The sequence below is a fragment of the Ammospiza caudacuta genome, chromosome 2 (assembly GCF_027887145.1).
Source record: "Ammospiza caudacuta isolate bAmmCau1 chromosome 2, bAmmCau1.pri, whole genome shotgun sequence".
NCBI lineage: Eukaryota > Metazoa > Chordata > Aves > Passeriformes > Passerellidae > Ammospiza > Ammospiza caudacuta.
The window spans coordinates 82,314,315-82,340,408 of record NC_080594.1 but is presented as its reverse complement, the minus strand read 5'-3'; the positions used below and the strand labels follow the sequence as shown (position 1 = coordinate 82,340,408).

Genomic DNA, 26,094 nt, shown 5'->3' with positions numbered 1-26,094 from the left:
ACCCTCCTTTCTAACAAGAGCAAGGCTGGCCTTTGTGCAGATCTGCAGTGGCAGGCTGCTAAAAATAAGGATGCAATAGCCACTTAGGCAGATCAATTTAGCATGCTGAGAAAACTACAGAGCGAGGAGATACTCACTTCATACATACTACCCTCCCAGAAACTGCAGATTAAAAAAAAAAAAAAAAAAAAAAAAGAGTTGTATTTAGGAACTGCTTCAAATTGAAATGCTATAATAACCCTCCAAAGAAGCAGACTGAAGATAAATTATGCAACTGTAGCTGATTTAAATCAGATTTTGAGGGAACTAGGGAACTCTCCAGAACAGGTATTTGCTTTGCAGTTCTTCATGTTAATTAAAGCAGAACAGAAGGTCATCATAAAAGCTGCCATATTATAAAAAGCAAAATAATAAAGGCCTAAGAAAAAAAAGGTTATTTCTAAATGGAAAATAATGGGAAGCAGAGCCTTCTGCCCATGTTAACTAGTTCATGCAGAAATGTTAATCGTTATTATTGTATTGACATAAGTGGTGATGAGGTGATTTATACCATCTGTGCATCTGGCTGCGTGGAAATATATATATTTGACCAGAACTGATTACACCAGCAGACACACTAAACAAATGAAATTCCAGTTATAAAGCACAGATCAAGGATGTGCAGATGTCCAAGAAATGTGAGCAAAGGAGCTACTAAGAAGAGTATGTGATTTGAATGGGCCATTAGTAAAAATAAATACATCAGCAAACGTGATACAGTCAAACTAGCTACGGAACAAAACACAGAAATGTGAAAGTGAGTCAAACAGTACAAGTCTGGCAAGTGTCACAGTGAGTCTGCTGAAGCAAATCTCAACCTTGATTCACAGAACCTTACATATGCTTAAATGAAAATAAATTCTTACATATGGGCAAACTTAAGCATGAACAGAAATTTCATTTACTTCATTAGAAGTTATAGAAGATGGAATACATTATATACTGCCTTTTCTAACTAAGGAATTTCTTTCAAAATTGGGCCCCTCTCTTCTGAGTAAGGGCCCTTCCATTAACAAACACTAATTAAAAATTCTATACATATTATAATCTCAGGAAGATTGTTGAATTTGAGAATTCTTGTTGACAGGAGTTTGACTTGATAATATGCATGTGTGGTAGTTTGGGGGGTGGAAGCTGAAACAGTAAGGAAATGTCAGGAAACATGAACCAGCACTTCCTAATAATGAAATAATATGGTAAATCAGCTATTTTTAGTAAGTTATATCAATCTCAATGGTTTGGATTGTAGAAGCAGAAGCATAGAAAACACGCTTTTGTGGATTATCTCATGGTTTACCTTGTATTTATAAGGCAAAATGACCTAAAAGCCATAAAGACATCTTTCACTTTTACCGTTTCACAATGGCAAATTATGAAACACAAAGCTTCCTCATTGTGCCCATTTAGATCACTAAGTCAGGGACAAAGTCAGAACAGACAAGATCATTTTAAAGTACAGGGCTCAATTTAGTGGTTTGCAGGTCTTTGCGTATCTATTTCAGCTCTGGTACCACAGGGACCAGAAGCCTGCAATCAGTTCACAGAGCTTTGTGTGCTGGATGACAGCAGTTCGCTGGCTTTGCACCCCTTCCCCACCGAGCAGCACCTCAGACACTTTGTGGGAGCTGTTTAACTCAAGGCACAAGTTACAGACTTCCATCTTAAAGGCAGGAGCTCCACATCCACAGCTGAATAATAGACGAGCCTGGCAGTTGTGCTGGCTCAGCTGCTGCCCGTGTTGCAGAGCAGATGCTCCAAAGCAGGTGTCAGCAGGCAGTTATGGGTGGCAACCACCAAAGCCCTCCCAAAGCAGCGCTTCCACTCCAGTTAAAGCCTCAAAGGACACATGAAATAACCTTGTTAATTTGACGCTTGATAATGCAAACATCTTAAAAATCCCACTCCAAATAGTATGTCACTCCCTGGCACAGAGCCAGGAGTTCTCATCTAATTTCAGCACATTAAGGTTTTAATGGGGTTTTTTTAGAGAAGCTTCTGCGAACATTTGGTGCTACCAGTTCAATGCTTAATCACACTTTCTTAGAAGGAAATCACGGTGATGTTTAAACGCACGAATTAACTGCACCTGATACAGCCTTTTTCTTGTTACACTATCTACCCTGCGGAGAGCACCCACAACAACCCCAGCAGGACGACAGCGTCCTACAGAAAGGCTGGAACGCGGTGCCAGCTCACCCCGCTACCCGTCCCAGGCGGCGAGACCCCGACACCCATTTCCGCCACCGCCCCACCGCCTCTGTATCCTCTTCCCGGGGGGATTCCCGCTCCGTGCACGCCCGCCGCCGCAGGAACCTCGCCTTTGCGAGAGGAGCGGGGGGCGCGGGGCTCGCGATTCTCCCACCCCCGTGCCGGGCGGCCCCGCTCTCCCCAGCTCAGCCCAGCCGCCCCACAGCCCGCGGCCAACCAGATGCGCCGGGCTACGACCGCGGCCAGGGCACAGCGAGCGAGCGAGCGGGCGGGCACGCACCGGGAATGCTACCGGGAACGCCGCCCGGCCCCACCCGTGCGCGGAGTGCGGAGTTGGGGACGAAGGGGGAGCGACCCGCACCGGCCCCGCGCCCACCGCGAGTGAGCGCCCGGCTCCGCCCGCCCGGGCCCGCCCACCGCGCGTCAGCGCGGCCGCAGCCAATGGGCAGGCGGGGCTGCCCCTGGGGGCGGGGCCGCAGGGGGGCGGGGCGGAGCGGCGGCCAATGGGCTGCGGGGATGTTCCCGGAGGCGCAGCCGCCGCGGCCCCTCCCCCGCCGGCCGCTCCGGCTCGGGGCTCGCCGGGCGGGAGAGTTTCGCTCCCGGGTGGGAGATGCCGCGCGGGCTCCGTGTCCTCGCAGGTAACGCCGTGCGGGGCAGCGGGGGTCGCGCCACTGCCCGTCCGCCGGCGGGACCGGCCCGGGGCGGTGAGGGCCGGACGGGACGGGACGGGCCACCTCCTCCGGCGGAGCCGTCGCCGCCAGGACAAAAGGGGAGCGGCGAGCGGGGCAGGGCCACCGCCGAACTCCCGGCGGGGCTCGCCTGCCCGCCACCCTCGACCCTTACCCCGAAGCTGCCGCTGCCCTCCCGGGCGGGCTCCTTCGCCGGGACCGCCCGCCAGGTGCCCGGGACGCCCCCAAGTTTGCGGGCTCCGGGCACGGCCAGCGCCGCCCTGGGTGCGAGCCGCCCCCGGCGCCGGCGCTGTTGGGCGGGAGGCGCCGTGCCCGCCCCGCCTGGGGTGCTGCGGTGAGCGGCGGGCGCTCTCCGGGTCGGCTCGGGCTCGCCTTTCCCTGGGGAGGGCGAGGGAGGCGCCCTCCCGGCCCCGGGCAGCGGCGTGTGTCCGCTCCGGGAGGTGGCGGTGCCCCGAGGGTGCCCGCACCGCGCTGCCCGGGGAGAGAGGGAGGGAACCTCCACGGACCGGATCCTGGACGGCCGGGAAGAGGGTAGGCAGTGGCTGTGCGCCGGGTGAACAGAGCAAGCGTAATGGGAGAAACTTTCAGGGCGAGATAAATTTTGAGTAGGTTAAATATTTTAATTGCGTGGTGCGTGTTGATGCTGTATCCGTGCTGTTGGGAGCAACGCCGTGCACTTCGCTCGGTTAACAGCCACGCTTTCTCTCTTTGTTTCCGTCAAACTACGAGCACAAGGGTGAACTGCTCCGAGAAAAGGTTTTGCTCTTAAGGCAGCTGCTTTGCTCAGCCAGGGAGCTCAGGCTGCACAGCTCCAGGTTACTGACCTTTCCTGAATGTGGGAGCCGCGCCGTATGGACTCCAAAGCGAGGAGGGGCACCGGTGTGCCAGGGGGCACTGCCTGTCCCTGGGCACGTGTGTGTGCGGGAATTGGGAATATGCGGGAACCGGAGTGAGCTACTGCAAAAAGCAAAGCAATTGCTGCAGCAGCTCTAATGGTCAGCTCTGCTCCAGAAGCCAGATGCTCGGAGCTCTTTTCCAAACATTCCATTAAATGCAATGTTTGCAGGGGTGCACTAGAGCTATTCTTCTAGATTCTCTGTTTTTCTCTATGAAGGTATTAAATGTTATATTTTCAGGAGTGCAACAGTTGATTTAATAAGCAAATAAATAAGAAGAAACTTAAGATAGGCTGCTATATGTGCCTATCATACTTTGGGCTTGCAAAATAAAAAATCCATATTCTGCCTGGCTTTTACTGCAGTTTTCCATTCATAGCTTCCTTTGCTTGCCATTTATACCAGCACCTGATAATAAGAGCACTCACAGTGGTGTCTGAGCCCCTGAGAAGCGGAGGCAGAGCAGAAGTCCAGACAGAAGCTGGCTCTGGAGCATCCAGAGAGACCCATCCAAGTAAAGGTGGTTCATGGGTGTAAACCTCCAGCCTCAGTACCTCCACACTGATGTATCTATCACTCAGTGTGCTTGGATTGCAGGGTCTTTTTCATCTGCCTCAACAACCTCATGAGTCCTTACAGCAGTGGAACTTCAGGTGCACTTGAGGTGTGCTGAGTGATCTCTTGAATGCTAGTTCCATCTCAATTCTATGGGTCTTGCTGCATCACTGCTTGAATTGTTGAGATTTAGGGCCTAGGCCATTAACTGATACCTCCATATGTTGATCTGCGATGTTTGTATGAATTCCTTGCATGGGGGAATGTGTGAGACTGGGTCCTTTAATCTGATTAACTGAAGGGAGTTTAGCTCTTTTGGCAGTTGACAATGTTTGCTTTTCAAACGTGGAAGGAAATTATAATGTTTATCGTTTTCTACAGAGCTTTATAAATGTTTCACAGTCCCTCTGTTGCATCTGTTTGTATTGCTTGAAAAGAACAGTAAGAAACAGAAAAACAGTGATTTGCTCTACATTTTAGAATTTGTCTGTGCCAAAGTTTTACCTTAGCATCTAAGAATTTCTTGTATTTATCTCTGTGCTCCAACCATGATAAATTCTGCCTTTAGTTCCTCATTTGAGGTACAAAATTATGTTTAGGTGTGTTCCAGTAACTATGAGAGGCGCTGAGAAAAAAAAATGTAAGGTTAAATGAAACAATCTCCTCTCCCAAGCCAGCTTTCCTTTAGAGTTCTTTTTTTGTGAATTAGGGCTGTAACCGTGCACTTGTATGTGTTTCTTCCAGATTTTCAACCAACATAATGCTGAAGCTCCCAACTTGGAACCAGCATTTCACAGAATGGCACAAATGGAACCTAACCTGGACCATGACGTATCATGGTTCCTCCTCCCATCATACTGGGCTAAAATGGTTGTGGCATTAATTTCCTTCCTCTGTTTTGCTAACAGCTATGATGGAGATTTTGTCTTTGATGATTCTGAAGCCATCATCAATAATAAGGTTTGTCTCTCTTCCTCACAACCTTTGGCATAAATGGTCATATGAAAAGAAATAATGCAACAGTTGATCTAAACAGGCCCAGAAGTTTCAGCCTAGTAAAGAGCTTCCTTTGGGCATTACGTGTTTGTTTTTTTTTAAACTTCATTTTTCCATTTTGTTTTATTGGGTGTTTTTTCAAGTTAAGCTGATTTAAGGGTACCTGTACATCAAGACTGCCAGTAGGTCCAATTTTATGCCCATTCCTATGTCAGGGAGAGCGTACAGTAAACTTCTCTGATACCCATGGATGTTAATAGGAGATTTATCTTCACAGAACTTCTCTGGTCACAGAATCAGACCAGTGAATAAACTTAGTCTGGTTGCAGGTACGTAAGGCATCATTAAGGTATCATGTAGGGGGCATGGGGTTTTCAGGTGCAGTTTATATCATAAAAATGTTACAGGAGCAAGCAAAGCTCCCTTTTCCCTCCTTCCACCACTAAAGTACCTCTGACAATAGCACCTTTTTGAGATAGAGGTGGAGTATTGTGTTCCATTTTAAAGCTGACCATACATGCAGTGAGCAGACCTTGAAATGCTTAGAAGGTAACATGTGATTCAAACAAACCTCTGACTGAGATTCTTTTGACTTTGAGCAGTGGAGTGTGTCTTCAATTGCTGAGACACTTCACAGGATCACATGCAGCAGTGAGTGAGCCCATGCCCATGGATGGGTATTGGTGTTACAGCTTTTATGCTGCTCTGGAAGGTACTTGTTAAGCATTTGGAAAGAAAAGCACAGGATAAAAATAATCACATTCATCTGTTGGTTCTGTCTTCCTGAAGCCATGGGGTTACAAAGAGGATAATCTGGAGACTCACACTGCTAGAATAACACAGTTCACTTTTTTTTTTTCCCTTGCACAAGATATAGAGGCACCTTATCACAATGTGCCTTTTAGAATCATGCAGAATTACTGTTTCCTTAGACAGACTTGTATTATGTGTGTGTAAGTCATCATACCTTCAGTTATAGATGTATGGGGGGAAAATACATCTGTCAACGTGGAAATAAATCTCAAAGCTTTCAAGAGAATACTGTTGACAAATTAAGAACCTACAGCATTGTTGTTTGGGGTTTTTTTTTTAAGTAGTATTGTATTTTAGATTGTACAGCTCCTGGTAATGTTTCATTCTGCAAAATTTTATTTGGGACCTGTTTATATTATTTTCATTTCCTGAAAGAATGAACAAAAGACTGATGTTGAAACAAAGCAGGTTGTTTGGCTAATGTGCAACTTCCATGCTTGTAATCTCTCTCCATTTATTTCAGTCTTTACTCTAAAAATGTTTCAATTTATCTATGCAACCCAACAATCTGCACCAGGATTCTAGCTGTTGGCAATGCTGAGAAATTCAACCAACTGCTTAAATAAATTAATTTATATGTAGTCTGTTTGTTTGAAAAACTGGGAGGCTGTTTCTATTTCTCACATCAAAATTCTCTATTATTCCCTAGAAATTAAATGAGGATTTTGTAACAATATCATTTTAACACACGGGTCATATGGAAATTCAAAATGCACAAGAAAAATGCAGAGACAGTGAGTTTACCAGTTTAATGGGGAGGGAGATTATCTAGCAATGGTACAGTTTATTAAACAAAGCATAGCATATTTTATTCCTATTTAGTAGGAAAGACAGCAGTTGAAGTAATTTTATAGATTTACTGAGCATTGCTACTGTAGTATTTTTTTGGGTACCACACTGTGCCCTCTCTGTTAATTTGCTAGCTGCCATCATCCCAATCTTTAATTTCTTTTATTGTTTTTTTTTAGCAAAAGACACACATTTAATTCACCCCATCCCTATTGTATCACAGAATATTCCATTATTAGATTTTATTGGAGTTAAAGTCTGTTTTCCAGATGCTTTCTTACCATTTTAAGCAGCATTTTAACTGGTACACAGCAGTGGCTTTTGTCTTTATTTATTTACTAGCTTGGCAAGACAAACAGTTGGATTAAGCAGAGCTTCAGACACAGTATGTCATTTCCATAAGCCTTTATATAGAAAAACTGACCTTTCTTCAAATCTTGAACTCTGCTCTCTCTAAAGCTGCTGCTAATCAAATATTTAGAGATTATTTGATAGCTACTTTTGGTTTTTAAAGAGAAAATCATATGTAGCTTTTAAACAGCTGTCTCTTGAAGAAAACCATTTCTGTTTTAGGGTAAGTTCGCTAAGGAGGAAAATTGATGTAAGAAACTTTCTCACAGAACTTGGATACAAGGGTGAGATACATGATTGAAGATTTTTAGGTCATATGGAAGTGTAATCTAATCACTAAGTAATTCCATGCATTCAGCTTTTCCTGCCTTCTTCCGATGGAAGACAAAAGAAGGCTGATTATAGCAGAATGGGAAATCAAGCCTTGTACATTTCCCATCTCAAGTTATTGAGGACCATCTGTGACATGGAAGACATACTTTTCTTTTCCAGTACTAACATTTATAAAAGTATGTCTTTCATAAACCTTATGTGCATAAGGAGCAGTGCTGCTGGTTGAAAAAACAGTGTGAGGGCCACACCGCGCTCTGGCAGCTGTCCCCTGCAGAGTACAAGGACTTCAGTAGATGTTGGTGCGCCTCCCTGCCCCAGCCTGCCCCGGAAAAGCTGGCTCTATCCATTTAGTGAGCTGCTGCTTGAGTGTGTTCCTGCTCTGAGAGTCAAATTATGACCTTTAGGGTTTGTGCATACCGATGAGGAATGGAATGGGAATTTAGATGCCTAAGGCTAAAATTGCGGTTCTGTGAGAAGAAAGAAATTTCTAGCTGTTACTTGGCAGTAGAAACATCTGTGAGAGCGTGAAGAAATTTTTCACCTTGGTAATTCTTAAGCCCAAGTAGGATCCCCTGTGAGTCTTGATTTCTTAAGAATTTCCCTGAGAGTGCCTTAATTGACAGCTGCAGTCTAGGTTCTTTCAACCTGCCGTTTTAGCCGTGCTCTCTTTTCTGTGTATTGATTTCTATCCTGTTAGAGAATACTTCTATTCATTTGACTAATACTAGCCAAATTTGATCAAATGATTGAAGGAAATCTTTTCTTGGATTTTTTTTTTAATTTATATTTTTGGATGGATGAACGTCAGAATATGTTAAGAATATTCTTGTTGAAGAAACAAGAAAAAATTAGTTATTTTAAGTTCAGTTTAGCAGCAGCCAGTCATCAGGGTCCAACAGTTTGGCTGTAATTTGGGAGTACGTGCAAGCCAAAAACAAGGCATGGACTAAGGGTGAGATGGAAGGAACTGGAGACCACAGCAGTGCTCAAGGTACTATAGAAGCAAGTGAGGTGGTAGCAGCATTGGAGAGGAACTGGAATTAATAAAACCAAGGCAATTGCAATGTGGGGGATCTTGTAAGTAGGTGGAGTTGTAGGAATAATAAGGCAGGGGCACCAGGGGTTAGCAAGAGCAAGCCTGTTTATCTACTTGCCTGTGATTGTGGTGTCTTGTTCACCTCCTTTGGTTCATTGGTCTCAGTAATTCCAAGACAGAAGGTAGGGGTAGAGTTTTCCCCTTGTTGGTTGCAGGAGTAGTACTGACTAGCACAGTTTTGTTCTTAGGTTCTGTCTCAACTGTCTTTAACTTGCATGTACCTTGGTGTAGCATAAATTGGTATTTAATTTAATTGCACTAGGGAAGCAGAAGAGGGCAAGCATATGTTAGTTTGAACTTCCAAGCTTGTCCTCATAGAAGACTGAGGCCGATGATAGCAAGATCCTTATTTTTCCTCCAAAGTGTATGCTTCCCATTTAATAGCCTACATTATTTGGGTTTTCATTATCAGCATGGCTTTGAGATAAAAGGGAAGAACAAGCAAGCAAGACTTTTTCTTTGCAGTGTTTTTTTAATAGGCCCCTTTTGCACCCCAAATTAAAATAATTCATTACCTTTCTGTCTTTTAATCTTTAGGAGCAGTATATAGAGATGTTGATTATTGATTTCATGTATTAAGTGTTAAAACAGCCTCAACTATTTGAATAGTCCTGTGCAAAGCAAGGCTTCAAAAAGAACTAATTGTTGTTTCCTACCTTTAGTCTCCTTGATTTCATGCTTTTGTCAGTAGTTATGCTACTGCACTGGTAAAATTTGCTATTTTGCAGCAGTTTGTAGTTGGCCTTTTTTGCAAGATAACCTACACCTAAAATCAAAGGCTTTTTACAAAATTATGAGGTAAGGAGGTTTATGTGTTTGGATATCTCAGCTATTGACCAGATAATAAACTGATGTGAATATAGCTCTAAATTTCATGTAGTTATGCCTACTTTCAGAATCCAGGATCGTGACCTTTACAATGACAGGCATTCAAGATTTGACCTTCATTGCAAACTTAGGTACTGTGGGTCGGATGTCAGTAGTGAGCCAACAAAACTCCTGCTATGTCCATCTTAGTGTGAGCTTGTATTAGTTAGAATTTGTTTGTAGTTTAGCTGCTTTGAACAATGGAAAAATTTTAAGGATCTGATAATTTGTTTTCTTTTAGGACCTCAGGGCAGAAACCCCCCTTGGTGACCTGTGGTATCATGACTTTTGGGGTAGCAAACTCAGCAGCAATACCAGTCATAAGTCATATCGACCGCTAACTGTCCTAACTTTCAGGTGAGACTTGTATTTTTGCTTGAGGTCTGAATATTTTTTAACCTATATTGACTCAATTGAATTTAGGGGGGAGGCAACAAAAAAGGCAAGAACAAAGTAGCTGGAGGGTAGTTGGATACATTTCCAGAATACGATTTTTGAGTTCACTACCTTAATCTCAAATGGTGTTTTAATTTTCCAATGGTTTCTTTCCCAAAATATTAATTATTTTGACATTCTGTATTTATAGCTAGTTTTCAGAGATTTTGTCTTGAGGGTCTTCTATACCTGCTACTAGGGGTGGTGTGGTTTAGTATGTCACATCATCAAGGAACTAGGAGGTGTACGTTCCCTTCACTTAGCCATGCTGCCACTTACATTGCTCTTGTAGTTTTTGTTCTCTGCTTTCCTGCTGACCTGTCAAATTGTTTATTTTATAAATAGCATCACGGTACTGTGGCCTTTTTCCATCAGCACACTGTGGTCTGTAGTCTTCCCACCTCTTCACTCCAATATTCTAACTCAAGTGTCTGAGAATCTAGTGAAATGTCTATATAACTTGCTGGTTTTGTCAAATAACTAAAGGTTTAAGAGGATTACTTTTGTAGATGCTTAGCTCATGTTTTTTGCACAAAGATTGGAGCAAACAGTAGACCATGTAGGAATCTGGCACAGTAATGCAGAGAATATTTGAGGACTCAGTCTTGATTTCTTTATTTTCCCCTTGTGACTCGATGGTGTCAGTGGGGACAGTGCTTGTTCTGCCCATTTCAAGCCATGAACTAAGTGCAGAAGAAGTGTTCCCACTCTTAGTCCTCATATTCAAGCAAAAACTTTGATCCTTTATGGTAGTGTGTTTTAAGTACCTAGCACCGTGGGTTTCACTGTCTACTGGGATTTCTTCACATTTTCATAAAGAAAAATAAACAACTGAATAGAACGTGTCAGAGTCCTAAACCTGTTGAAGTTTTCAGTGCACTACACAGAACATGCTTTCCTTTTTTTTTTATTTTTATTTTTTTCTGTGGTTTATTCCATCTCTAATAACATTCTGGTTTGTTTAAGGAGTGAACTGGGATACAATCCTTATTATATCTGAAAATATAGATGAGCCTGTGGAGATGGTCCATAAAATGCTATTTTCAAAGAAAGAAATGGATTTCCTTAATTTCCCTAAGCTCCAGCCTTTATGTGCATCATATTTATAATAGGTTAAGTTTTTAAATAGGTTTCATTTATGCCAGATGCACATTGACCAAAATAACTGTGTAAAATTCCCTGTTCTAAGTAAGTTTCAGTGTATCTTACCTACTGATAAAAGCATATGGATAATAGCACGATGTTTCCCCGTTTTCTTCTCAGCCTCCATTTTACTGCAGAGTTCCTGTCTTGAATAGGAATTTAGACAGTATTTTCACTTACACTTCCTTCTGATTCTAACACTTGTATGAAACATCTCTCTAACCAGTCTCACAAATCAGTTACCAAGATATGCTGACTGTTTTCTGGGTGGATACTGATTGTACCCACATGCTAGGACCTCTTTCTGAGAGTATGTCAGTGGAAATCATAGTCCCAGTGCATATTAGTTTCCTCACTGTGTGGATTTAATTAACAAAAACTCATCAAGTTGGCTGCTCTTAAGCCCAGGGGTATCCCTCAGTGGGCTAGGTTATTTATCCCTAGGATACTCCTGTGTTGCAACACTGAAGTTCCGTTGTTGACCAAAAGCCAGTTCTAAGTACTGTAAGATTAAAATAATGGTACTAAACTATGTGTTTGGAGAGGATAGATACTGTATCCATGTGATATTCCCTATGAATAGGTGGCCTGAAGACTGGGATATTGTTTCTATCTTGTTGTGGAGGTGAAATGGTAACTCCACCTGTACTGAGATACCCACTTTATTTTTGTGTGCAACCGTGTCTCCTATGGGGCTGTTTAGTTTTTCTATTTGTATTTTTCTAACCATTGTTGTAATTCCTACCCTTAATATTTTTGTTTCTATATAGAATTAATTACCTTTTTGCTGGAGGCTTCTACCCAGTTGGTTTCCATGTCATCAACATAATACTGCATTGTACTATCTCAGTGTTGATGGTTGATGTGTTCTCCATATTATTGGGTGGATTGCAATTCAGCAATAAAGGAAGACGGCTAAACCTGGCTCCCAAGTCCTCTCTTCTTGCTGCTTTGCTCTTTGCTGTACATCCAGTGCACACCGAGTGTGTAAGTATTGAATCATTATCTCCAGAGATTTTTGTTTTAGAAGTTCTTGACCATCTTGACTAATTAATTCTGGCGTAGACTTATACTCTGCAGATTGCTTTTATATATTCTTAACACTTCTCTTGGCACATGTCTTAATAGAACAATCAAATATTATGGTTAGTACATCCAAGGCTTGTAATTCCACCGAGCTAGACCTTATTAAGGAACACAAATCATTCAAGTACAATAACTCAAGGAGGAGAGCTCTATGCTGCAGAATTTCCCTACCTCCTGGATTTCTTTAGTTACTGTTCATTTCCATTTGCATTGGTAAAAAAAGCAAAGAGCTTTAAAATCAGAGATGGGGCACTCTATGAACTTTGTATGTGACTAGTAGAATATTGCATTCAGTTTTGCATCCATGCTGCAAGGACAACACTGGAAAAATTGGAGAGTGCTCAGAAGAGCCATAAAAGTGATTAAAGGGCTGGAAATCATCCTGTTTCATGAGAGATCAAACTGGGTTTATATTTTTAATATGAAGGAGAAGATTAAAGAGGTTTTTTTAATCGCAGTCTGTAATTATGTACATGGGGAACACAAATTTGACAGTAATTTTAATAGTGCAGGCAAAAGCAAAGATGTAAAGATGCAGTATAGAATCATGGCACATGTATAGCAATCAGTTAAAATATCTGACCAAAACACAGAGTCCTTGTGTGGGAATTCTGTGAAGAGATGATGTTGTTCTTAAAAAGCTCTTTTGTGCTTGTAGTTAAGAAAATCTTATGGCCTCCTGCTAGTGGGCTTGCTGAATGTTATCACTGATCTCTTGACCTTGTGATAATGATAAATCAAATATAAAATTGTCACAGTAAGGGAAATATTGTGGGGGGTTTGTTAGAATTTGGAAGGTCTGAAATACAGAAAAAGTACTAAAAGTACAGAAAAAAAAAAAGTAAAGAAATATTTTGATTTTGTCCTAGCAATGAACAGTGAATCCTACAGTGCACATTCTACATATGTGAATATGATTTTTCACTTATTCACAATATGCCATGGTTTTGGCTTCTCGCATTTGCTCTGCACATGGCTGGTGGGGAAAAAGTTCTTGAAAGCTGTGCTCTCAGCTGTCTGGAGACCTTGCATGTATTGAAGACCTAGAGACGGTGCAAAGTTATGCATTAGTAATCTGCCACCTTTTCTGGCAGTGTGGCTAAAACATCTTGACAATCATTCTCTGGTGTTCACTCATCTGCACAATAACTTCTTTGTGAGAGTGCGCTGTGTCAGAAGGGCCCCTCATATTTGTTCTCCAAAACCAGTTTTAGATGTCAGAGTAAAGTAAAACAAGTCTTCAGTGCTTTTGATGTTCTGACATGTAAAGAGAAATCTCACTTGAGTCTTAACTTTGTAGTAGACCTACTATTGACCCCTTTATCAATATCCATAAATTTATTCTGCATTCCATTTGACTCTAAAAATGTATTTAAATTGGCATGAGAATATTAATAAGCCCTTTGTCGTGTCAAATAAATTACAAGTGATGTGGTCTCCTTGCATATTTGAAGACTTGCAAATGTTTCAGGCAGACAGTGGAATAAGAGGGAGAAAAAGTAGCACGCTTATATATCAGGCCTCTTCTAAAATTCAGGAATGAACAAAAGCCTCTAATCATTTACATGGTGAACAATAAATCTTGCTCCAGTGAAGAAGTCATTCGTACTGCTGCAGTTCTAGGATGAGTGTGTGTCTGGCCGCATCTCTTAAAAAGCATTCTTTATGATTTTAAACCTGTGAGTTTTAAGTATCCCACATCCTGGCTTTGAAATGAGATGACATATATTGACATAAAATCGTGAGGAATCCGTCTGTTTGCTGCTTTGGGTTTTTGGTTTATACAGTGAAACAAACTGTCATGTAAAACAGATACTGAAAGGTGTAATGCTTTCAGTACCTATGCAAGGAAAACATTGTAATTTTTCTACCTACAAGTAAATACTCTTGTGCTATAGTTCTCTGCTCTAGAAAAGGCCTATTCTTTGTAACACTTCAGTGATGAAATGCTAAATGAATCAGGGACATAAAAACGTATCTGATACTAATTTAAAACCTTTTTTTTTTTCCTTTGTTTGCTTTCTTTCCAGAATCTCTATGCCTTATCTTGCATTTTAGGTAACATTTTGCTGTTGGAGTAATCTGAGGCCATGTGCATTATTAGCCCCTTAATCTCTTTGCTGGAACAAGTGGACATTTATTTTCAAAATTTTGTCATCTCACCTTAACTTTTATCTCATTAGGAAGACTGGCTCCTGAAGCAGAATGACACTTCATTATTTTCACCTTTCAAAGCACTCCACAGCTATTGAGTTAATTCTCATAATTCCTTTGTATGATAGAAGAAGGAGCAGCAGACAAGTTAGGTGCACAGCTGTAGATAAATCAAGAAGTTCTTCTGTACTGAATTTAGGAGTCCAACAGTTTCTACTTTCACAGTGCTTAAGGAAGGCTGAGGGTAAAAGTGGGAGAGAGTCTCTGCAGTGGAATCAGTCATACTGTCATGCCTCTATACTTCTCTTTCTCTGATGTTATTTGGAAATAGTTGCTCCATCGTGTTTCCCTGACACAAAAAATGCCCATTTTCTTTTTACTTTGCTCTTTCTGTTCCACACACAAAATGGGACAACTGGTATCATATAAGAGAGCTGAAGTTTCTGCTGAAATATGGTCATAAAAATGAATTTTAAAAGAAAATCTGTAGCCTTTCTGCCCTGCTTCTGTACATCTCATGAAAACATGGAACTCAGCACTCGAGGAAGCAGAGCTAGACTGAGAAATGAGGGGTATTTCCATGATCCTTGCTCTGGCTCTACATTCTAGTGAGGTTCCAACATCGGGGCTTATCAGTCCCCTACCAGCTCCATGTCATGATTTTCACAAAGAAATTTGTGGTGTTATCCTGACACTTGTGTAATTGAGAACTGAAGATCCAAAAGTGTCTTGCTCTGTCTCAGCAAGTTACTGTAAATACAGCTTAGGGGCTTGAACCAAAGCTTACAGATAGCCCTGAGATTGCACTTGATTTAAATAGGTTGGCACAGATCTCAAGTACAGAGGTCCCAGGATGTGCTTCTCGTTTTCTTTTGCATTAATACAGCTTCTGTTTCAAGATGCAGTTGGAGGTAGCTCTAATGCAGTCAGTTAATACAACACAAAAGACTACCAGAGGAGGAATCTTCATTATTTTTTTTTTCCCCGAATCTGCAAGCTGGAAGGTACTTGTCCATTCTGAGTGTTCAGATTGCAATTTGAAGGCTGGCTTGTCTTCTGAAAGGGGACAGTTTTGATTTGTGTTTCAGCAGAGCTGCCAATTTAATTGTGGTTCAGGATGTTTGGCTTCCAAGCCATGTAATGGCTTCAATTGAAAGAGAGTAGATTTAGATTAGGTATTAGGAGGAAATTCTTCACTGTGAGGGTGGTAAGGCACTGGCACAAGTTGCCCAGAAAAGTTGTAGATGCCCCATCCCTGGAAGTGTTCACGGCCAGGTTAGATGGAGCTCTGAGAAACCTGGTCTAGTGAAAGGCAGAGGGGTTGAAAGAAGATGATATTTAAAGTTGCTTCCAACCCAAACTGGTTTATACTTTGATGTTTTCTAAGTGTTCTGTTGAAATGCAATTTGATCCAAAAAACAGATGGAATTGTGTAGAGTCTAAATTTCATGCAGTGTAATCCTCCTTCATTTCTTAAAAAAAAACATTCCATAAACTAAAATTTTCATATACCAAAGCCAAACCATTTATGTAGTTGATACTAAGCAATACCCAATAAAAAATAGGATGCATCTAAAAAAACTCGATATAACTAATCCACTACACCCAGTTAAAGAAAAAAAGTGATACAGTTATATTCTTTGTATGTGTTCCTTTGCTACAGTTTTTCTAAGAATAAAAATCTGATCATTTGAAACTTTTTTTTTAAAGGTTGCTGGGATTGTTGGCAGAGCAGACCTACTGTGTGCCCTGTTCTTCTTGCTGTCATTCCTTGGCTACTGTAAAGCATTTAAAGAAAGTAAGCATTCTGTTTGCCCCTTTAATTTCCTATTGTGTATATTTTCAGCATTTGCACATTTCAGTGAAGTATAGCAAAATTTAAAATGTCAGATTGATTTGTTTACCCTCACAAAATATATTTTTTAAAGAATCTGCTTTAGCAGCTATTTTATTGTTAGAAGTTCTGAAAAGGTTACTGTCCATAATTCTTGTTAAACACTGAATTTAAGCAAAGTCCACTTTATGATAAGCTTATTTGCTAAATGTTTTATTGTTTGGAAGTTTAAGGAAGCATTTTAATAAGTATTTTAGAAATAAATCAAACCTACAAATGTATATGATTAAATATTTTACTACTCTTTATGCCATTATGTGGGGATGTCTTAAATGGGAGTCAACTTTTCAGAACATTATTTGTATTTTTAATGAATTGCAAAGAATTATTCCTATGACTAAGCCTTCTGGACTCCTGCAATATGCAACTGCTGGCATACGATGCTGAATATAGTGTTACTCACAGTTTTTGTAAGACAGCTGTGTTTAGCATGAACAATTCCTTGGTAGATGTTTTTTTCAAGTGAGCTTTCAGATCTCTGGTATTGTTTGATCTGACTGCAGGTTGGCAGTTCAAATACAGTTGTGGAGAAATTATCTTGGGGGCTCTGTTAAACAAGCACACAGGAAAGCAGGAGTTCATGAGTGTGGAAAGCTTGCAGGACCTGCAGTCTGGTATCTGAATGTGCTCTACCGCACGACGTGTGGGACTCACTGGGTGGAGCCACAAGGAGCTGTGTTGGGAAGAGCTTGTCTGTGGTTCCATAGGCATGGCCTGTGATGATCAACCAGAGCTGGCAGGGTGTTTCAGAGGCACCTTGGCTGACTTTGGGATCTGGCTTAACAGCATAGTTATGGCATCACAGAGACCTCAGTGTAGGCTGAGGAGAGTGACTTAGTCGACAGTGAGCTGTGAGATGCTGTGAACAGCTCCTGCTGGTTCCGTTTAGATTCTTTGGAACTATTGTACATATTTCTATTGCTGATATAATAAGTTTATCTTGCCATTTCGAATGTTATTTAGAATGATTCCTGTTTACTTGGGATAGATTTTTCTTCCCTTTGAATAGGATTAATTTCTTTCAACTGAGCTAATGATTTCTTGATGAAAATTGGCCTTGGGTTCTTGCTTGTTTGTTTGTTCTTTTCTCACCTGTTTTATTGGATATGATTGTACTTATGATGTTTCTTCTGTTAGTGGTAGTATAAGATAGGCCAATCAAAATATACTGCCTTATCTGTTTTCCGATGTCTCTGGTAAGTAGGGTTATATGGCAGAGATAATAATCTTTGCTTGAAGAACTCAAGAGCCAAATTCTTAGGATGACCACCGGAGACAATTATATAGAACCCTCTAATTATTTTGCTGTAGAGGACATCTTAGGAATGATTAAGGATGCATATTCTGGTTAAGGATATTCTTCAACTTGTGAGGGCCAGTTTTTAATAGCTTTTAGAAATCAGCGTTAATGTAATAATAGTTTTGGACTGAAATTTGTGTCACTGATACAGAAGAAGGAAAATCTTGCAAAGAACAAGATACTAAGAAGCCCTTATTGATTTTTATTGGGCATTACATGATAATAGGGGAGCAGATGTCTTTTAAGCAGTTTTGCCAAGGAAAATTACAGTCTGCCAGCATTGTCTTTCAGGTCAGTTTCCAATGTTTACTGTCACCTTCACTGCCTGCTTTTCCCTCAGCTACTTCTTGAAGAAGTTTAGACTTCCTCTGTACACAAGAATTTGTATCCAAGATACGTATTTGAGTCTTTCCCCTTGATTGCTGCAAAGGCATACTACTGACTCATCAGCCAGGAGCTTATCACCCAGGCACTCCAGACCTTTTTCTGCAGAGCTGCTGCCCAGGCCTTAATTGTTGCATGGTGTTGTGTTTGATTTTCATGAGACCCATCCCTCCAGCCTGTCATAGTCCCTCCAAACAGCCCTGTTCACCATCGTATCCATCTAGCTGAACACCACCAAGGACCACAAGCAGTTTGTCTTGCTGCCCTTATTATATTTATTTTTGTTCCTTTGTGGATTGGGGAGGTTTGTCCAGCCTGCAGCTGTTTGAACATGAGTGCTTGTGTAGGAAAGGAGTGTGTCTGTGTTGGAAATGGCACCTACAAAGAGAAGGGAGGCTCTTTTTTCACAAGGAGCTACATGGCAAAGACAAGGGGCAGTGGGTGCAGTTGCACTGGGAAAGGTTTCACCCTGATGTAAGGAAGAATTTTTTTACAGCAAGAACAATCACTGCAACAGTCTTCCCAGAGATGTGGCAGAGTCCCCATGACTGGGGGTTTTCATGCATTTGGGCAGGGTTTTAGGTGATCTTGTCTAGGCTCCCTTTCCTGCAAAGACTGGACCTGGTGATCTCTGGAGGCCCCTTCCAAACTGAGCTGTTCCTGTGATTCTTTGTATGAAAGATTTTAGGAAAAGGTAACCAAATATGAGGAAGTGGCTGTGGTAGAATATGACTCTTCAGTGGGTTTGCAAAGTAAATAAAAAGTTTTACCCTTGGTATGAATTTCCTTCTTTTGTGAATAGTTCTTCTAGGTATTCTCAAATAATAGGTTAAATAAGGAGTAAAGAACTTTTATCTGACTTTAGCTGGGTTTGATTCTGCAGAGATTGAGGCAGTCAATCCCAAATGGAAGCTAGTCTCACTGTGAATATAAGAACATGCATTTTAAAAATATGCACATATAATTTTAGAGTGTTGTTGTCCTTCTGATGTCAAATCCTCAAGATCCAGGATATCTGTGATAGTGCCAATGCATGTTGCTAGTTCTAGAGCAAGTTAAGAACTGTTATTACATCATTTTCTAAGTCAAGCCAAGAAGGTAATTTATCTTTGTTTGTGAGAAAGAGAGAGAAAAAACAACCAAAAACCCCTCAGGGCTTTTTAGCAAAATAACCAAACATTTAGCAAAAAAATCCCTCAGGTATCAGGTTTATGTTCCTAATCAAATAGAGATGCTTTATGGTGATCCTACACAAAAGTGGATGGTACCAACATCCTTTTCACTTTTGTCCTGCTGGGCTTTTTGTATATTAAAGGCAAGCATGGCCCTACACTGTAGGTCAGCTGCACATATCTTTGTCCCTGGATTTGACTGTCACATTTATATAGAGCTTAGCTCACCAAGTTTTTACAAGAGTGGGAGAATTATGAAAGATTGATTTCTGTTTTGTTGTTTAACTGTTACAGATAGACACATTGTAGTGCGACTCTTTTGGAGCACTTAAAAGAGGGTACAGCTCTTAAGACCATCAAGATTTGTAGACTGCATTTGTATTGTCTTTTGAATATGGTTACCAAAACATGTTTGATGCCAGTTTGTTTTTGTTTCATGAACTTTAAGTGAGCATCTGAGTTAAACAAACATTGAAAAGCCTGATGTGATGCTGATGATATGGTTGGGTCAGTAACATATATTGTTTGGCTACCAGCAGCATCCCAATGTTATTAGCAGACAGATTATCCAAGTTTTTAATAAAGAACCTGACTATTCTTTCAGCAAGGCAATGTGAAATTTGTGTATGACTCAATTGAAAAAATCTGTATGTTTCAATAGTTTAGACACAGTTAATGAATTGTCATTCTTTCAAGAAAAGGGGTCAAAATTGTATGTGGGAGACTGGTTCATGCTTCTTTTCACTTGAGAAAATGTATATGAAGATTTACAATTTTTTTTCTGCGTGGGAGTAAGAACTCATGAAATGTCTGAGGAGGATTTGGAAGTACTATGGGGAAAGTATATGTAATAGTGAAAACAGTCAGGAGATCAGAAAAATATCAGTGTCAGGCTGGAAAACTTCCAAAGGAAAATAATGGTTTTTGTAAAGCTCAAGATATACTGCAGCTTGTTTACCTGATTTATTTGTGGTTTCAGTGGATTTTTGGGTAGACAGTTTCTTTTAGCCAGAATCGGAAGCTTTCTTTTTTTTTTTTTTTTAAGTATAGGCATTTAATTATGTGGGCTATAATTATGTCTTACTGAAGTTCTACAATTCTCTTACTTTTCCCCAGTATACCATTTTTGAAGTTAGCATCTTTGAAAGGATAACATTTATAATTGCAAGGAACTAATCTGTTGTTCTCATTCTGTCCTGCTGTTTTAAACACAACTGTGGGGACAAATCCACTGCATAGGCTTTGGAGACAGCAAGAGCTGACAACTGTTTAGGTATGTTCTGAAGGGAATTGTGGGTTATTAACTTTGTTGAATTTTAATGCAGCTTCTCTGGGAATTCATAAGGCAATTTAAAACTGCTGTAGTGTTCATTTTTTGCCTTCCTTTGTCTTCAGTTTTGACAGTGATCCAGTTGCATGTATTTGCCATCTGCATTGGCAATCTCTGAATGGGCTAAAATGAGGAGTTCATGACTTGGTCCATGTGAATAATATTGGTGCAGATATTAAATATGGGATCAGCTCTTTGCTCATATGCTGTGACATCTAAAAATTACTTTGTTCTGGTTGTGTGTTTCTGTTTTGTTTTATTCTGTGTAGATCTCAATCAATCATCTACTAGTTCATTGCTAATTTAATAAAGCATGCAAAGTAGTGATGAGTTTTGTGAATATTGGAGGTTTATATTATGGAAGTTTTCCTACAGATTGGAAACATTTAAGTCTCCTGTGTGAGAGAGATGGTTGCTAAGATATGGGGAATTTGTTAGCTATTGTGCAGTTGGTCAAGGGGTATTTACTATTGTTAAACCTGTGAGCCCTGATTTTTCAACTGTGTGCCCTACTGTTCGCATTTAAACACATTGGGAGGGAATAGTTGTAAGTGAAACACCTAACAATTTCATTATTTAGTTGGCTGAGGAAACACAGTGACTTTTTTCTGGTAGAATTAATGCTGACTTTCACTTCTCCAAGATGTTGTAATTCAGGGGATAGATGCTTCTTTCAGTGTGGCCTCTAGGTAATGAGTTTGAGATGGCTGGATATGTTTAGGAGTGGCATTTCCTACTGTAATATCACTATTTTGTGAAACACTGAGCTGAACTGCAGTAGTATGTGCATGTGGAGATACACAAGGAGATCTTGGGCTTAATTTAATTCTAACAGTGGATTCTTACGTGATCTTTTAAGACTAGATAATTCTTCCCCCTTTGCTTAGCAATTCATGAGCAGGGAACTCTTAGAACTTGATTAGAAGAATATTTGTAGCAATTTAGTTGGAAGATCCCCACAGACAAGGCACATTATTGGAATATAGGAGGGTTTGTGAGCCATTTCATTTAAAAATTAAAACTTCCTGCAGAAGCTCAACATAACTTACTTTGCTTCAACCTTCAGAGGAGTAGGTGCTTTCACAGAACCAGTTGCTGTGTTTCACCTGAAGATGGTGACTCCATAAACTGCTCCAAGCTGTCACCTGGCTGACTCTTAAGTTGCTCAGCTGGGTTGGAAGAAGGAAATGCTGAATGCCTAAGTGTCTGAATTGATAGTAATTAATTGGATAGTGTTAGTTTGGCTTTACAATAAAACTAAGTTTGGTAGTTAAATGTAGCATTTTCTTCATATGCTTCACTTCTAAGGAGTTTGTTTTCATTGGCCTGTAGATTTAGGACACCAGAAAATAAGGTCTCTTGAAATAGGATTAGTATTTAAGTCCACTGTCAATGTGTTGCTTGTAAATTTAGGATCAGTCAGTGCTACACTATAAAACACTTTGTGTATGCATCCTTGCCCTAGAGATGCTTATACTCAAGTCTAGCAGTCTAAATGGAGGAGCTCTTACAGCTTGTTTATGGTTTACATAGGTATTTTATTGAATCCTCTCAACTTCCAGACTTCATGTACTCCTAAAGAGGGACCATCTGAGCAACGCTTTTTGGGTTTGTGTAGAAACACTATATTTTTTCCAGCTTAAAAGAAAAATAAGCAAGTACTCTATTTCTTTGGCATGCTTACAATTTTGTCCATCTGTTAGAGTGGCAAGATGCCCACTCACAATATGGTGTACCAGTTTCAACCAGGCACAGGTGCCAATGAGAGATCAGTTTCGTTTTCTGACACAAGATTTTTCTGGTGGGAAGCAGCACCATATTAGGGGAATATGCTTTGTTAGACTGATTACTTCTGTTGGCATGTGTATATCTCATAATAAGCACTTATGCAGTGCTTTACATTTTAACTCACTGTTAAAAAAAAAAAAAAAGATTAAATTGAAGGCATTGCTGAATGGTGGTCTTTTGTATCTGTTTTGCAGCTGAGTTTACTGAGATTTCTGCAGTTGAGACAGGGGGTGGTGGGGATGAAGGGGTGTTCTGCATATTGACCCAGTAACAAGCATGAAATTAAATGTTTATTAATTAAAATTCTTTCTCTTTGAAGTTTATTCACTGATGAATTTTGATAATATTACAATTCTGTGAATAACTGTTGATTTTTTGAGCCTGCAAAAGAAAACAAAGGTACAGAGATTGTGCTTTTCAGGAGATCTTGTTTACAGAATCACAGAGTGTTTGAAGTTGGAGTAGTCTCGAGGTCATCTGACCTGCCCACACAGGGTCACCTAGAGCCAATTGTCCAGGAGGCTTGACTGCAGGATTTTGCAGTTCCCCACATTAAACCATGTGAGGTTCCTGCCAGACCATTTCTCCAGCCTGACAAGGTCCTTCTGTATGGCAGCACAGCCCTCTGGTGTATCAGCCATTCCCCCCAGCTCGGTGTCCCTCAGCAAATGTGCTGAGGGTGCCCTCTGGCCCATCATCCAAGTCATTAATGAAGATGTTGAATAGGACTGGACCCAGTATTGACCCCTGGCCTTTGATTACACTTTGAGCCACTGACCACCACCCTCAGGAGAAGCCATTCTGGTAGCTTTCAGTCCACCTCACTGTCTGCACATCCAGCCTGTTCAGCAGCAGCTTCTCTGTGAGGATCTTATGGGAGGCTGTGCCAAAGGCCTTATTGAAGTCCAGGTCTTTTATGCTCAATATTTAGGACCTTTTCTAAGGTCCTAAGGAGAATATTATTTCTCTTTTGCTGTGTGTTTTTATCATCTTTGCAAGTCCATGCTTAGCTTGACTTTGCTGGGCAAGCTGAGATATTTCTTGCATCCGAGACTTGGGATGTTCACACAAAGACAAACTTGTTTACGCACAACTTTGAGCTTGTGCCCACTGAATGGCCTCAGTTTTCCTTTATTTGGTTAGACCATTTCTCCAGGCTGGATTGGATGGTGCTCTGAGCAACCTGGTCTGGGGCAAGGTGTCCCTGCCAATGGCAGAGGTTTGGAATCAGGTGACCCATAAGGTCCCTTCAAGCTATTATATGATTCTCTGTTTTTTCCAGTTTGCCAATGGAATTCTGACTTCTCCTTTGTATGATTCCTGGCCATTGCAGCCTGGCAGCACTTTTGGTCTTAATATGCCTATTTCTTATTCCAACATCCAAATGGAGTAATAACAAAGGAAGAATCCAGTACAGAATGTTATCTTTACTTTTTTTCACAGCAAGCTGGTATCTTACTCTAGTTTTCCAGCTGATATTTATCCCCCTTCTATAACAACTTCATGTAGCCCTTCTTTTTTGTGGTATATTTCACACTGCTTCCAGTGTTATTCTCATGCCTTTGCAAAGTCAAGGCATAGGATGTTTACAGATTTCCTTTTATCAGGAGGACTTTTTTTCTGTCCAAGTCAAGAGTTATACTTAGTTCTATATAAATGACTAAAATATTTGGCAAGCAATTAATCATATTCTTTTATGTTGTAGAGTGTCACCTAGAAAATGTTTTGTCTAGGTGTAGTGATTTTTTTGTAATTTTGACCAATCAGCTTAGCTTTGTATCTGTAGTCTATCCTTTTGTATTTTTGTTCCTTTTCAAAAGTAGATATGAAGGCATTATTTTATTTTATTTGAGATTCTGGATTCTCATGTATTTTTCATTATTTCTGAGGTAACGATTGAGGTTACTCTGGGTTGTATAGAACCTGTTGAGTGACTGTAACCAAGAGTAATTTAAAACAGATTAACTTCTCTATGAATTCTGTCCTGTAGTTCACTGTTTTTGCTTTTGTTCTTCCTCCCTTTCTGCTGATGCTGTACTTGCCATCTGATTGCAACTGACTTTTTTGGGAAAAGATTAAGGAAAAAGACAGAGAACACTTCTGTTTTCTTGGCATTGTCCATTTTATTTCTCAATGAATATTGGAATAACTCCTTCCTCACTACTCTTCTTACTAATATATCTGTGGAACTGTGGGGATTTGTTCTTTACATACATTACCTTTTCTCATTTTGCAATGTGACCTTTCTGTGTTAGATTTTCTGTGTGAATGTGCTGCTTTTACATTTGTCCTTGATGATTTGGCCTAGTTCCCTTTTTACTATTACTCTTATATTTTGAATCATCAAAGCATTTCTGAATTGCCAGCTGGCCTCTTACTATATATATTTCCTACTATCTTTTGTGTTAAGATAATTTGTATTTGTGTACTGAATACTGCTTCTCTGAGAAGTGCTTAGTTGTCCTGACTCCTTCCCACTAGAATTTGATTCTGAGAAGAAGAAACATCTCAATGGAAGAAAGTCTACTTCCATAAACACAGTAAATGTGCATTGACTGTCTTCACTATTTTCCTTTTTAGACTTACTAAGGATGGTTGACGGTCATTTTGTGAGCACAGTCAATTACTTTCCCTTCTATCCTTGCATTCTCTGTGCTAGTTGATTTCTACATTAAAAAAAAAAAAAAAAAAAACAAAACAACAACAAAAATGCCAAAACAAACAAATGGACAAAAAAACCACCAAAAGTGGTTTTCAAGAGCTGGCTGAACAGTCTTGTACTGCAAAGTCTGAAAAGCTCCTTGAAGGGATGTATTTAGACAGAATTCTTTCTGTTTTAGCAGTACTCATAGAAGGAATGTTGAAGCTCTTTCCTCCATGAGTTGCGACCCTCAGCTGTTCTTCTGTATAATTGATGTGGGCTGGAGTTTCCCATTGCATTTTAATTTTTCTACTTCCAATGTCTCTTTAGTCATTGTGTGTTTTGTATTGTCTTGGCTTTTTTTTTTTTTTTTGCATTATTCAAATGTGTATGACTTCTTTCCTAAAAGAAGACTTTTTAAAATCTTTATAACATTTGCACCTCTAATGTTAAGTTTTACTTCACCTCTGGAGACATAATTTGGAGTGGAGGGAGAAGGATCAAATTCCCTCTATGTATTGCAATGATGAATCTCAAACATCTTAGTATTCACTCTGTTGAAACTTTAGAAGTCTTAGGTAAGAAAGGGGTTTTTTAGGTTAGAAGTAACCTCAAAACCTGTTCCTTGACACATTTATATTAAAAGTTTGGAGCTCTCTGCTAGCTGGTTCAAAATGAAAGAGGAGGCCAATGTCAGCAGATCCTTTTCACACTTATGGTTATGATTTGTATCTGACCCCAGCAACATTTGAGGTTGAAGTTGACTGGTTTCCCTGTATCATCAGTGCAGAATTACAGCTCTGAAGGGGGTTCAGCTGCATTTAATTAAGTTACCTTAATCCCTAAAGGTGTCCTCTTCTCATGGACAGTTATAAAGGAAGCCTAGTGTACTAGCTTAGGCGTAGGTTTCTACTTCTGGTGAAATATCTTAATCTTGCCATTTACCCTTTCCACAGACCATTATTGCAGTTCTCTTTAAGCACTGAGGGTCGAACCTGCATTAGCAGTACAGAAGAACTGCTCTAGAGATCAAGGAAAGTAAGAAAGGGGTTCAGTCAATGAATGCAGAGTTCAGCTTTGTTTTTGCACACGCCAAGTCAAAGATTGATTCTTGTGATGCCTGTAGGGCCCCTGT

General features: G+C 40.4%; 1 protein-coding gene across 1 annotated transcript in view; it reads left to right on the top strand.

Annotated features, from left to right (window-relative positions):
* The first annotated feature begins 2,843 nt into the window (after window positions 1-2,843).
* The window catches only part of TMTC4 (transmembrane O-mannosyltransferase targeting cadherins 4), a 56,006-nt gene continuing 32,755 nt past the window's right edge, over window positions 2,844-26,094 (top strand). The window contains exons 1-5 of the mRNA XM_058824978.1: window positions 2,844-2,885; window positions 5,132-5,347; window positions 9,874-9,989; window positions 11,981-12,197; window positions 16,161-16,248. Of these exons, the coding sequence (XP_058680961.1) occupies window positions 5,186-5,347; window positions 9,874-9,989; window positions 11,981-12,197; window positions 16,161-16,248 (583 nt within the window). The 5' untranslated portion in view covers window positions 2,844-2,885; window positions 5,132-5,185. The remainder of the gene's footprint in view (window positions 2,886-5,131; window positions 5,348-9,873; window positions 9,990-11,980; window positions 12,198-16,160; window positions 16,249-26,094) is intronic.